General features: G+C 43.2%; 1 protein-coding gene across 6 annotated transcripts in view; it reads right to left on the bottom strand.

The window, feature by feature from the left end:
* Positions 1 to 12,370, bottom strand: part of tle2b (TLE family member 2, transcriptional corepressor b) — a 186,847-nt gene that overhangs the window by 32,532 nt on the left and 141,945 nt on the right. For all 6 annotated transcript variants that reach the window (XM_051935265.1, XM_051935266.1, XM_051935268.1 and 3 more), the window contains exon 9: positions 3,026 to 3,157. In XM_051935265.1, coding sequence (XP_051791225.1) covers positions 3,026 to 3,157 — 132 coding nt within the window. The remainder of the gene's footprint in view (positions 1 to 3,025; positions 3,158 to 12,370) is intronic.

The raw sequence follows: 12,370 nt of genomic DNA, 5'->3' as shown, positions 1-12,370 counted from the left end.
TTGTGCTTTCAAATCCCATTACTGACACTGTATGACCATCAATAAGTCCCTTCTGCTGCCTCTGCTCCGAGTGGAAAAGCAAAAGAAATGTAACCATTTGTAACTCAGATGTTGTAAGTCACCATAAATGATAATAATAATGAACATTATCTTACATTAGTGCAGACTTCAAACTATGAATGGACACTGCACTGTAAGTCCTGTCGCTGGACACTCACCTACAGATAAGCATACAGTTTATAATTGAATGGATGTTACAAATGCACATTACACCCTGGAAAGGCATTATATAGCAACGACTCTGGATGACCAGAGTCGGTATGGACGTCACATCCTGAAAGGACATCAACTTCACTATCTGTACTATATAATAAAAACACCACTGTCTGTGTGTCTCTGTGTGTGTGTGACCAATGTCACCAAGCAATCTGATTGACACTTCATGTGTGACTGGATATTACAGCTCAGGGCGGTATGGACTTATCTTGTGGAGTGTGGACACCTCGGGTCAGTATAAGTTTCTGATCCAGACGGTAGACCCTCCACATCTGTATAACATTCTCACCATACAGTACGTATGGATTTATCAGACTAAATAGATATCATGCCACAGGTCAGTATGGCATTCTCACCATAGGTAGACATGTCAAGTATGGATTTATCACGTTGACTGGCTATTACAGCTCAGCTCCGTATGGCCTTACCAAGATGAGTGTGGACACCAGATCAGTATAAGTTTCTGATCCAGACGGTAGACCCTCCACATCTGTATAACATTCTCACCATAAAGTACATATGGATTTATCAGACTGAATAGATATCATGCCTGCCACAGGTTAGTATGGCATTCTCACCATACAGTAGGTAGACATGTGAAGTATGGATTTATCACATTGACTGGAAATTACAGCTCAGCTCATGTTGAGTGTAGAATACCTCAGGTCAGTACAGGACTCTGATCCAAAGTGTAGACACTTCACATCAGTCTGACATTCTCACCATACAGTGCATATGGATTTATTACTTAAGTAGATATCATACCTCAGGTCAATGTAGCATTCTAAGCATATGCAGATATGACACATATGGATTTATCATGTTGACTGGATATTACAGCTCAGCTCCATATGACCTAACCAAGATGAGTGTGGACACCTCAGATCAGTATAGGATTCCGATCCAAAGTGTAGACCCTCCACATCAGTATGACATTCACACAATATGTATGATTTATCAGATTGAACAGATATCATACCTCAGATCAATTCGGCATTTTCACCACTGACGGACAACAACAACAACAACATTTATTTATATAGCACATTTTCATACAAAAATATACAGCTCAGCTGTGTATGACCTAACCAAGTTGATTGTGGACACCTCAGATCAGCATAGGATTCTGATCCATTCTAACCATATGTGAACATGACACATATGGATTTATCACGTTGACTGAATATTACAGCACCAGTCAGTATGACCTTATCAAGTTGAGTGTAGAATACCTCAGGTCAGGATAGGACTCTGTTCCAGAATGTAGACCCTCCACATCAGTATAACGTTCTCACCATACAGTACACATGGATTTATAAGACTAAACAGATATCATACCTCAGGTCAATATGGCATTCTCACCACAGACAGACACTGCACATATGGATTTATCCCGTTGACTGGATATTACAGCTCAGCTCTGTATGACCTTATCATGTTGAGTGTAGAATACCTCAGGTCAGTATAAGTTTCTGATCCAGAGTGTAGACACTTCACATCACTATGGCATTCTCACCATACAGTACATATGGATTTATTACTTTATCACTTTAAGTAGATATCACACCTCAGGTCAGTATGGCATTCTAACCATATGTAGAAACGTCAAGTATGGATTTATCCCACAGACTAATAATAATAATAATTAATTCTTTGCATTTATATAGCGCTTTTCTCATTACTCAAAGCGCTCAGCAATTGCAGGTTAAGGACCTTGCGAAGGGCCCAACAGAGCAGAGTCCCTATTGGCATTTACGGGATTCGAACCGGCAACCTTCCGATTGCCAGTGCAGATCCCTAGCCTCAGAGCCACCACTCCACCTAGATATAGATATAACAGGTCTGGTCAGTATGACCTTATCATGTTGAGTGTGCACACCTCAGGTCAGTATGGCCTTCTCGTCCCAACTGTTAACGCCTCACATCAGTGTGGGACTCTCACCTCTTGTACCCCATTTGAGTTAATATGTGTTTATGCCACACTGCAGAGGCAAACCCAGATTTTTTTCACCCAGCAAGGCGATTACGCCAGGAGTCAATATGGATGTCTCACCCTATGGGGAAGTGTTTTCCACCAGCTTTGGTGATTAACTCGCAAGTTTATAATGACTTGTAAAATGAAAATGACACCTTGGCTCTGTAAGGGTTTATTAGATTAGAAATTAGAACTCATCTCTATAAACACTTCCCAGTCTTTTTAGAGGAGTTAAAATCATCCTAGACGTTTCCAGTCTTTGAAGAGACTAAACCTGCTGTCTGTACGGAGTGAACGTTACACCAGATGCTTTCTACCCTCTCTAGACTGAATGCCCCTGGAGTCAGCATGGTGTCTCTGGAGACTGCACTTCCGCACACACGTCTCATGCCGCCTAGAGATTACAGCTCACGTGACACCTGTGTCTGGAGATTAAACTCCAAGTCCGTGCAGATTTCTCCATGTCTGATTGTTAGCTTTCTAGCCCACTAGATGCACAAATGTCTAAGAAGTGACTGGCGTACTGCATGCCTGTCTGGAGTTTCTTGAAGGTTAGGTGAGTTTTTTACACTTCTCTAGAGCTCTAGATCTACTTTACAGTTAGTTGTAATATCGTCCATGTTTGGGCTAACCAGGGGTTTTATAACTGTGCCCCCTCGAAATTCTCAATGACTAGACTTTCATCTCATTTAAACTTTAGGGACAAGGTTGGTGTATTAAACTCAGGTGTGAGGTCAAAGCATACACAGTCATGCACAGAACAAATCTACATACGTAATGTGTGAGCGAGTCCTTGTCGTCACAGCGTCGCCTCTTGCCCTCGCTGCTGCCAGCCCCGGTGTACTCGGCCGATGACCCCTGCTTCTCTTCTGTCCTCTGGCTGTCCGTAGATGACACAGATTTACTCTGCATTAGACAGAAGGAAATGAGTTGTAACCAGACAGGTAATCAGTTGGAGGTCAAAATGTTTAAGTCTAAGCAGCAGGGTGCCACATCCCATTTTGTGGACTTTATGTTTCACATGAGCAGGAAGCTGTGCTGTTTTTCTTTGAGTGGCTTTCTCTTCTTAAGCAATGTTTCTCAAAGTTTCAATCTTATGATCAATGTAATTACTTATCAAGCAAATCTTCCTTCTTATAATATTTGAAATTCTGAGGATGGATCAATTGGCCCTGCAGTGTCCTCTATACCCTTATATATATATATATGTGTGTGTGGGTACTACTGCTTTATTTATGTATTTATTTATTTACACCCTGGGGCCTTATATCCCTTTTATGGAATTTAAATTTCACATATTGCATTGACGGACCCTCGTCAGGAGCTTTGCTGTTTTTAGGGTGGCTTTCTCTTCTTAAGCAATGTTTCTCAAAGTTTCTATCTTATGATCAATGTAATTGATTATCAAGTAAATCTTCCTTCTTATAATATTTGAAATTCTGAGGATGGACCAATTGGCCCTGCAGTGTCCTTTAAACCTTTATATATGTGTGTGTATGTGTGCTACTGCTTTATTTATGTATTTATGTTTTTATTTACACCCAGGGGCATTATCCTGGCCAAGGATAGGTGTGCCAAGCTTGTGGCATCATATTCAAAAAGACTTGAGGCTGTAATTGCTGCCAAAGGTGCATTGACAAAGTATTGAGCAAAGGCTGTGAATACTTATGTACATGTGCTTTCTCAGTTTTTTTATTTTGAATAAATTTGCAAAAACCTCAAGTAAACTTTTTTCACGTTGTCATTATGGGGTGTTGTGTGTAGAAAAAAATGAATTTAATCCATTTTGGAATAAGGCTGTAACATAACAATATGTGGAAAAAGTGATGCGCTGTGAGTACTTTCCGGAAGCACTGTATATCCCTTTTATAGAATTTACATTTCACATATCGTATTGACGGACCCTCGTCAGGAGCTGTGTTGTATTTTGGGAGGCTTTGACTGTGACTTCTGAAGCAGAGTATTTCCCACTGGGACCACTCTAATTAAAAAAAATCACCATGGAAGCCTCCATGTGCTTCTTCCACTTCATGAAAAAGAAGCCAGCTATATGAAGCTCCTGTTTCAAAGAGCCGAGCAGAATAGATCTTGTAAGTAGTAGGGGTTGCCACCGAGCCCCATACCCCAGACCCAATAATACCCAACACAGTCACGGGTTCAAATAATGGATTATTAATCCACCAAGCATTTTGCACAATAAAGCACAGCTGATTGCCATACAAAATAAATGAAGCTCTTTTCTCTCCTTCAGCCTCCAGTTGAGTGTCACGTGCTGTCTCCTTCCCTAAGGTAAGACAGTGGTCTTCTTTTATACTGGACACAAAGCGGCTTCCAGTGACTTGTGGGGGACACATCCGGGTTGCTTGAGAACCAGGGCAGTAACAGAATGCTCTTGTGGTACACCCAGGCACCATGACAGGGTTGCAATTCTGGACTCCGGTTCCCATGAACTGCCACCTAATGTTTGGGGGATGGAACTTCTCCTGGCCTCTGGTTTCTGTTCGTCCATCCCCTGGCACCTTCCACCTTGACAAGAGATCAGGCCGTCGTCCAGTGGGGATGCCTGTCTGTCCTGCCTGGCACTCCCAATCTGAATGTAGAGCATTGTTTTTCCATTGTGTTGTGGACTCGCACTGACTAACAAATGCCTGGACACATGGTAGTTAGCTCTACTACCAGAAGTGACATGTGTCTAGCCGCCTGCATGTTCTCTCTGTGCTATTGCAGCTCATCATTTTTCACCTCAAATCCATTTGATTCTGAACTGAGTTTAGAAAGTTTTCCCTGCAAGTTGGAGGGCTGGATTCAGATTAACGTCATGCCCAGGATGGAGCAATTGCAGGTTAAGGCCTATGTTCAGTAGCATATAGGGAAATGTATGGACAGTTGTTTGTGGTAATAAAACACTTTACTAGGATTGCAGAGCTGTACTCCTTCTTCTGATTAATACTATTAGTTGCTCTAATTTATGTTGCTGTACTCCAATTAGATTATACTCATTCTGGAAGCAAAGGGAGGCAGTGTGGCATAGTGATTAAGAATTTGGACTTCAGACCCTAAGGCTGTGCATTCACATTCCACTACTGACACCACGTAGCCACAATTCTCCAATTGGAGAAGCAAAAGAAATGGAACTGATCGTATCTCAGATGTTTTAAGTCACCTTGTACAGAGGCATCAGTCCAATAATAATGAAGTCTAACAAGACTTATAGAGAGATCTCACAGAATATCCCACACTTTTCAAACCAAATTCTCAAATTTGACTCCTTTTCCATCAATTGTATCTCATGTCTCCGTTTTGTCTGAAGCAATTTCTCATAAGGAATTTTAGGAGAAACATCTGTGGCAAACTTGACTCTTAAATGAAACCTAAATGAGAATCTCTTTCAAGTCTCACGAGTCATCAGCCTTCATTTTTGCATGGGTATACGGTAGACCACCGCGAAGTCGCAGTTCAGAGTTCGCAGCCTCAGTCGTTTGCGGATTTCTCCTTAGAAACTAACTGTTAGTGGAAACCACAAATATCCTCCGCAATTTTTTTATGGCTTTTTTTGTGGCAATACTGTACTGTAGAGAGAACACAAAGCAACCATAGAGGAAAACGCAGCTTGTGATGGTGAAAGTAGCCAATCCGAGAACATTATTCATTTCTCCTTGCTGCTGATTGGCTGCTGCTCTGTGATGCAGCATTCCCACATCATAACAGTTTACCGCGTGTAGCTATCTCGAGTGTTTCGCTGAGTGTTCTCGAGTTTTTCATTTTGTTCTTCTTAAAGCCCTAAGATGCTGTCCAAACGCCCTGCACCTTCTAAGGCTTCTGGCAATGAAACTAAGCATGGAATCCCTATATGGGTTGGGCTCTCAAATTTAATAATGCCATTGATGCTGCCATTCAGACATATAAAACCCCCCTTGCCACCATGAAGAAACATCGGCAGCAATTTCCCATCACAATGTTCCTCAAACCTATCAAGAAAAGCCAGCATGACACCCCAGCAGAAGAAGACCCGTCAGAAGATACGACTCCTCCTGAAGCGGCTGGAGAAGAGGCGCCACCCAAGGAGCTGTAAATCCTCTGCTTTGCTGTGCAGTCATTATCTTCATTATATAATTTCATCGTACTGCACAGCTGATTCATCATCATCATCATCTTCAATCAATATCATTCATTATTGGTGAGTACCTGTACATTTTACTGTATTTTTATTAAATTAAATTAAATTATTACGTATTTACCCTACTTATACTAGAGAAAATGACAGCGCATACCAAAGAAAACGCGCTTGCATGAATTACAGTACATATAGCGATAACATTGTTATTTTACATTCTAGCACATAGAGACATAGCAGTGCAGTCCTGTACAGTAGACGGGTTTACCTTTACATAAAGAGCACCACAGATGTGATGTTTGGTCTGAGGATGTTAATGGAGAAGTAGAGAGAAGGCCAGAAGGAGTTGCATTATGTCTTTGTGGACCTGGAGAAAGCACATGACAGGGTGCCTCGATAGGAGCTGTGGTATTGTGTGAGGAAGTCGGGAGTGGCAGAGAAGTATGTAAGAGTTGTACAGGATATGTACGAGGGAAGTGTGACAGTGGTGAGATCTGTGGTAGGAGTGATGGAGGTGGGATTGCATCAGGGATCGGCTCTGAGCCCTTTTTTATATGCAATGGTGATGGACAGGTTGACAGATGAGATTAGACAGGAGTCCCCGTGGACTATGATGTTTGCTGATGACATTGTGATCTGTAGCGAGAGTAGGGAGCAGGTTGAGGAGACCCTGGAGAGGTGGAGATATGCTCTGGAGAGGAGAGGAATGAAGGTCAGTAGGAACAAGACAGAATACATGTGTGTAAATGAGAGGGAGGTCAGTGGAATGGTGAGGATGCAGGGAGTAGAGTTGGCAAAGGTGGATGAGTTTAAATACTTGGAACCAACAGTACAGAGTAATGAGGATTGTGGAAGAGAGGTGAAAAAGAGAGTGCAGGCAGGGTGGAATGGATGGAGAAGAGTGTCAGGAGTAATTTGTGATAGACGGGTATCAGCAAGAGTGAAAGGGAAGGTCACAGGACGGTAGTGAGACCAGCTATGTTATATGGGTTGGAGACGGTGGCACTGAACAGAAGGCAGGAGACAGAGATGGAGGTGGCAGAGTTCAAGATGCTAAGATTTGCACTGGGTGTGATGAGGATGGATAGGATTAGAAATGAGGACATTAGAGGGTCAGCTCAAGTTGGGACGGTTGGGAGACAAAGTCAGAGAGGCGAGATTGCGTTGGTTTGGACATGTGCAGAGGAGAGATACTGGGTATATTGGGAGAAGGATGCTAAGGATAGAGCTGCCAGGGAAGAGGAAAAGAGGAAGGACTAAGAGAAGGTTTATGGATGTGGTGAGAGAGGACATGCAGGTGATGGGTGTAACAGAACAAGATGCAGAGGACAGAAAGATATGGAAGAAGATGATCCAATGTGGCAACCCCTAACGGGAGCAGCTGAAAGAAGAAGAAGATTTAGGGTTTAAACTATAAAAACAGGTATTTATAGGCATTTTTTTTGACCACATCCAAAATTTGTGGTTTTTCACAATTCACGGGTGCTCTGGGTTTGTAACCCTCTGCGAATTTCGGGGGTCGTCTCTGTACCACCATAATGGTATACCTGCCTCTTGCCAAGCTCCCTCTCTCTAGTGCCATGTGGGGGACACAAACAAATGAGCAAAGGGAAAGGAAAGCAGGAACTTTACAAATCTGAGGAAATGACTAAAGGGAAGATGCCTTACTAATGGAGTCTTTAAATTTATTAGTAAGGGAGCCTGGAAAAAATAAATGAAGAAATGGTGTGGCCCATATGGACTTTGCATATGAATTTCCCCTTGGGATTAATAAAGTATCTATCTATCTATCTATCTATCTATCTATCTATCTATCTATCTATCTATCTATCTATCTATCTATCTATCTATCTATCTATCTATCTATCTATCTATCTATCTATCTATCTATCTCTGCATGCCTTCCCTGTATGATCTTAAGCTGCTTTTACTGTAGTTTTTGTTTCCCCAAACACGTACACGTTAAGTTAGTTAGCAATCCAAATTGGCCTTGTGCGAGTGAGTCCTACAGTGGATTGGTGCCCTGAATTGAATTGACTTGATTTTTATTAAATAAATCAATCAAGAAATAAATAAATGCATGTATGCCATTGAAGCGTTGGCTTTATTCTCCTTTCTTATTTATGTTTCTCTCTCCTCCTTATGAAACTCTCCCTTTTTTCTCAAGGTCTGTGCCCTGGCAAGGACTTTGGCACAAAGCAAAGCCTTACCACCCCCCACACCCCTCCACACCTCCCGCCTTACTCAACAGACCTGGTATTTTATCTGGGGGCTGTTTATTTAACGCTCTCCCAACAAAGAGATTCTTGGAATGACTGAGCAGCATGAGAAGAACAAAAAAAAAAAACCACAGGCCTCCAAAGCCTGGAGCACCGCAGCGCGAGACTTGTCTCTGTGACTCCTGCCAAGGGCTGCGGCCTGGCAGAAAGAATCGATTGTACCAGTTGGGGTTACATGGGTGGCAGACTGCTCATTAGGAGGGTGCTGGGGAACGACATCAACGCATAAAGGGAGTGCTGTGAGGGAGGTGGGAGCTGACAAGGTGCCTGAAGTGTGTGCCCATCGATCATTACAGCTTGCACAGACCAAAAAAAACTCATGTCTGAATTAGAAAATAAATACTATATTGGGTGGCACGGTAGTGCAGTGATGGCGCTGCTGCCTTGCAGTAAGGAGACCTGGGTTCGCTTCCCGGGTCCTCCCTGCGTGGAGTTTGCATGTTCTCCCGTGTCTATGTGGGGTTTCCTCCCACAGTCCAAAGACATGCAGGTTAGGTGATCTTAAATTGTCCCCAGTGTGTGCTGGGTGTGTGTGTGCCCTGCGGTGGGCTGGCGCCCCGCCCGGGGATTTGTTCCTGCTTTGTGCTCTGTGCTGGCTAGGACCCCCGTGACCCTGTGTTAGGATATAGCGGGTTGAGAAATGACTGACTGACTGCTGATATTTGTGTCTTTCAATAATGTCAGTTCTTTATGTCTTCCCTAAAACACTTGATAATAAATAATAATGAAAGAGCTTAATCAAATCATCAAATCATGGAGGGCTGGGACCTATTCTAGCAGCACCAGGGTTCCTTTAGGGGGAGCCAGTCAGATTTTTCCATTGAACAGAAAAAAAATGTAAAAATAAAAGCAGATGTTGCATTTAAGCAGTTTATTCAGTATGTTTAGCTTTCACTGAGTGGTTTGATGATATTGTGGTCTGGTCATTTCAATAAGAATCTGTGTTCGCAAGAATTACTTCTGAATGTTTTGTGATACTTTTTCTTTGTTTGTCTGTTGCTTCCTGACTCACCAGTCTGAGAAAATCCCCACATATGAAAGACCATTCAACTCGTCTTGGTGTCCAGCATCACACCCATGCATATGGGAGGCGGTTAAAGGGCTCGAATGGGTATCATTACATGCCAGGCCAGGGGATGGCAGTGTTCACTGAGCCTTTCTCTTTTTCCTCTGACCATTCTGACGTCACTCCCTGTTTCAGCCACTCTGATACCACTTCCGGTTCTGGCCAACATGATGTCACTTCCAGTTCTGGCCATTCTGATGTCACTTCCTGTTCCGGCCATTCTGACATCACTTCCTGTTCTGGCCATTCTGACGTCACTCTTATTGTTTATTATGTACTTCCACCTCATGATGTAAATCATTACGTTTGTTACGAACACCCAAATTAGGGCGGCTTGTTGTGAATTCAGACTTTTTACTGTGTTATTTTGTTCCTCCACATTGCCAACAGTCGACATTTCAATAAATATTCTATTTAGAGCCTTATTTTGTGAGCACTCGCACAAAGTAAAAATGAATTTAGAGGCTGTGGTTTGTTGCAGGTATTTATAGGGAGTAATAACTCATTTTTCTAATTACCTTTAGGAGATAATCAGTATAAATATGCAAATGTCGCACATCATTCGTCTATTTGGAGGCATCACATAGTCTGGCAGCGATGGCCGTAGCTTGAGTCACTCATCGCTTTCCTTAACCCACTTAATTGAAATTTAGGAGAGCAGGGAGTCCATCTGGACAGCTTCAGGTGCCAACAGGGCCATTTTAAGCTTTTGTTTTTTGGGGGTACACCAATTTTGGACCCCCACCACTGATCACTCCATCACATTTTACATGAAGCATGTGGAGAGCACCCCCCCAAATGAATGAGCCTTTGTTCTTAACAGGTGAATCAGATCGAGCACAGCACCATACTAAACACTGATAGTAGAACGGGTCATACTGAGGGGCTCAGTGACTTTAAACACGGCACGCTCACAGGATGCGACCTTTGTCACCAGTCAGTATGTGAAATTTCTACTTTCCTAGATCTGCCCTGGTCAACTGTAAGAGAGCGAATGTTGTGAAGGAGAAGCACTAAGGAGCCATGCAGTGGTAGACCACCCAAACTCACTGAGGAGTGTGCCAGGCAAGTGTGTAAAAGTTGCCAACCATCTATGGAATCACAGTTCCAAACTTGTCTCTGGAGGCCACATCAGCGCAAGAACTTCAAGGAGCTTCATGTCATGGGCTTCCAAGTCTAAGACCACTATGCACGATGCCAGGTGTCGGACTTGGGACTCTGGAGCAGTGCAAACGTGGAGTAATGAATCACGCTTGATTATCGGGCAGTCTGTGTTTGGCGGGTGTCAGGAGAACACTGCCTTCTGGATGCCTACTGTAAAGTTTGGTGCAGAAGGATGAATGGTCTGCAGTTGAGCTCTGTGCCGGCCTCTGCCAAGATCCTCCATGTTTATATGGATCTGGCTTTGTACACAGCGGCACCGTCAGGCCGGAATAGAAAATAGGGCCTTCACCAAACTGTTGCCTGTTGTCTGAAATGTTTTCAGGGCCGGGGCTAGACCCCTGGGTCTCATTGAAGGGTCCTGTTAATGCCACAGCAGTCAGACATTTTTACTATATTAAAGTGCCACTCTGCTGACATAGCTCTCTTGCTCATGGCTGGGGCTCAATTTGTTTCAAACCAGTTTAGTTAAACTTGACTTGCATGTATGGAATGTTTTTTTTTTTATTTTAATACAATAGAATATAAAAAAAAAGAGTTGGAATTGATTTTCAGGGTCTGGACTAGGACCCTTGGTCCCACTGAAGGGTCCTATTAATGCCATAGCAGTCAGAAATTTCGGACAATTCCAGTTCTGAGGTAACAGTTTGATGAAGGCCCTTTTTCTATCCCAGCCTGACGGTGCCGCTGTGTACAAAGCCAGATCCATATAAACATGGAGGATCTTGGCAGAGGCCTGCACAGAGCCCTGATCTCAGCACTACTGAATGATTTTGGGATGATCCGATTGAGAGCCAGGGGTCTCGTCCAACAGCAGTTACCTGACCTCACAAAATGCTCTTTTGGCTGAATGGACACAAATTCCCACGGACACACTCCAAAATCATTTGGGAAGAAGAGTGGAGGCTGTTTTAGCCGCAAAGTAACTCCATGTTAACGTCAGTGGGTTAGATGTTCAACAAGCTCATACCGGTGTGACGCTCAGGTGTCCAGAAACCTTTGGCTATATCTCTCTATATATAAAATCCAATGTCTGTCTGTTCACTTTTCACAAGAGGACTACTTAACTCTTGATTTAGATCAGGTTTTATTTCTAGAATTTGCTGGAACATTCCGGTTGATTTTGCAAATTCTCTCATCGCGCTAACTATCATAGATCGCTTATATTCGTGCTAATCTGAGATAGAGGCTGCGCCCCGAGGGGAGGGGGAAGCGTGACACCAGTGGTAGGGAGCCTCCATTCGAGTCGCTCTACCTGTCGCCACGTGTTGGAGCGTACCTTGCCTCTGCTCAGGCAGTTTGTCCTGTTTCACTTCTACGTGGGCAGAGCCGCAGGGGACGGCTAGTATTGTATACGTTGAGTTGCCAGTTAGCGTGTTTTGCATCCTTTGGCCTTCAGAATAGCATGGATTCGCCCGGGCATAATAAACATTACAAGAAGTTGAATGTGCTGTTCAGAAACTTTGTGGAAGTGATGGCATTATGGAGTTTGTAATGCT

Source organism: Erpetoichthys calabaricus, chromosome 12 (assembly GCF_900747795.2).
Source record: "Erpetoichthys calabaricus chromosome 12, fErpCal1.3, whole genome shotgun sequence".
Taxonomy (NCBI): domain Eukaryota; kingdom Metazoa; phylum Chordata; class Cladistia; order Polypteriformes; family Polypteridae; genus Erpetoichthys; species Erpetoichthys calabaricus.
The sequence above is the reverse complement of the archived record's forward strand: the minus strand, read 5'-3'. Positions and strand labels throughout refer to the sequence as shown.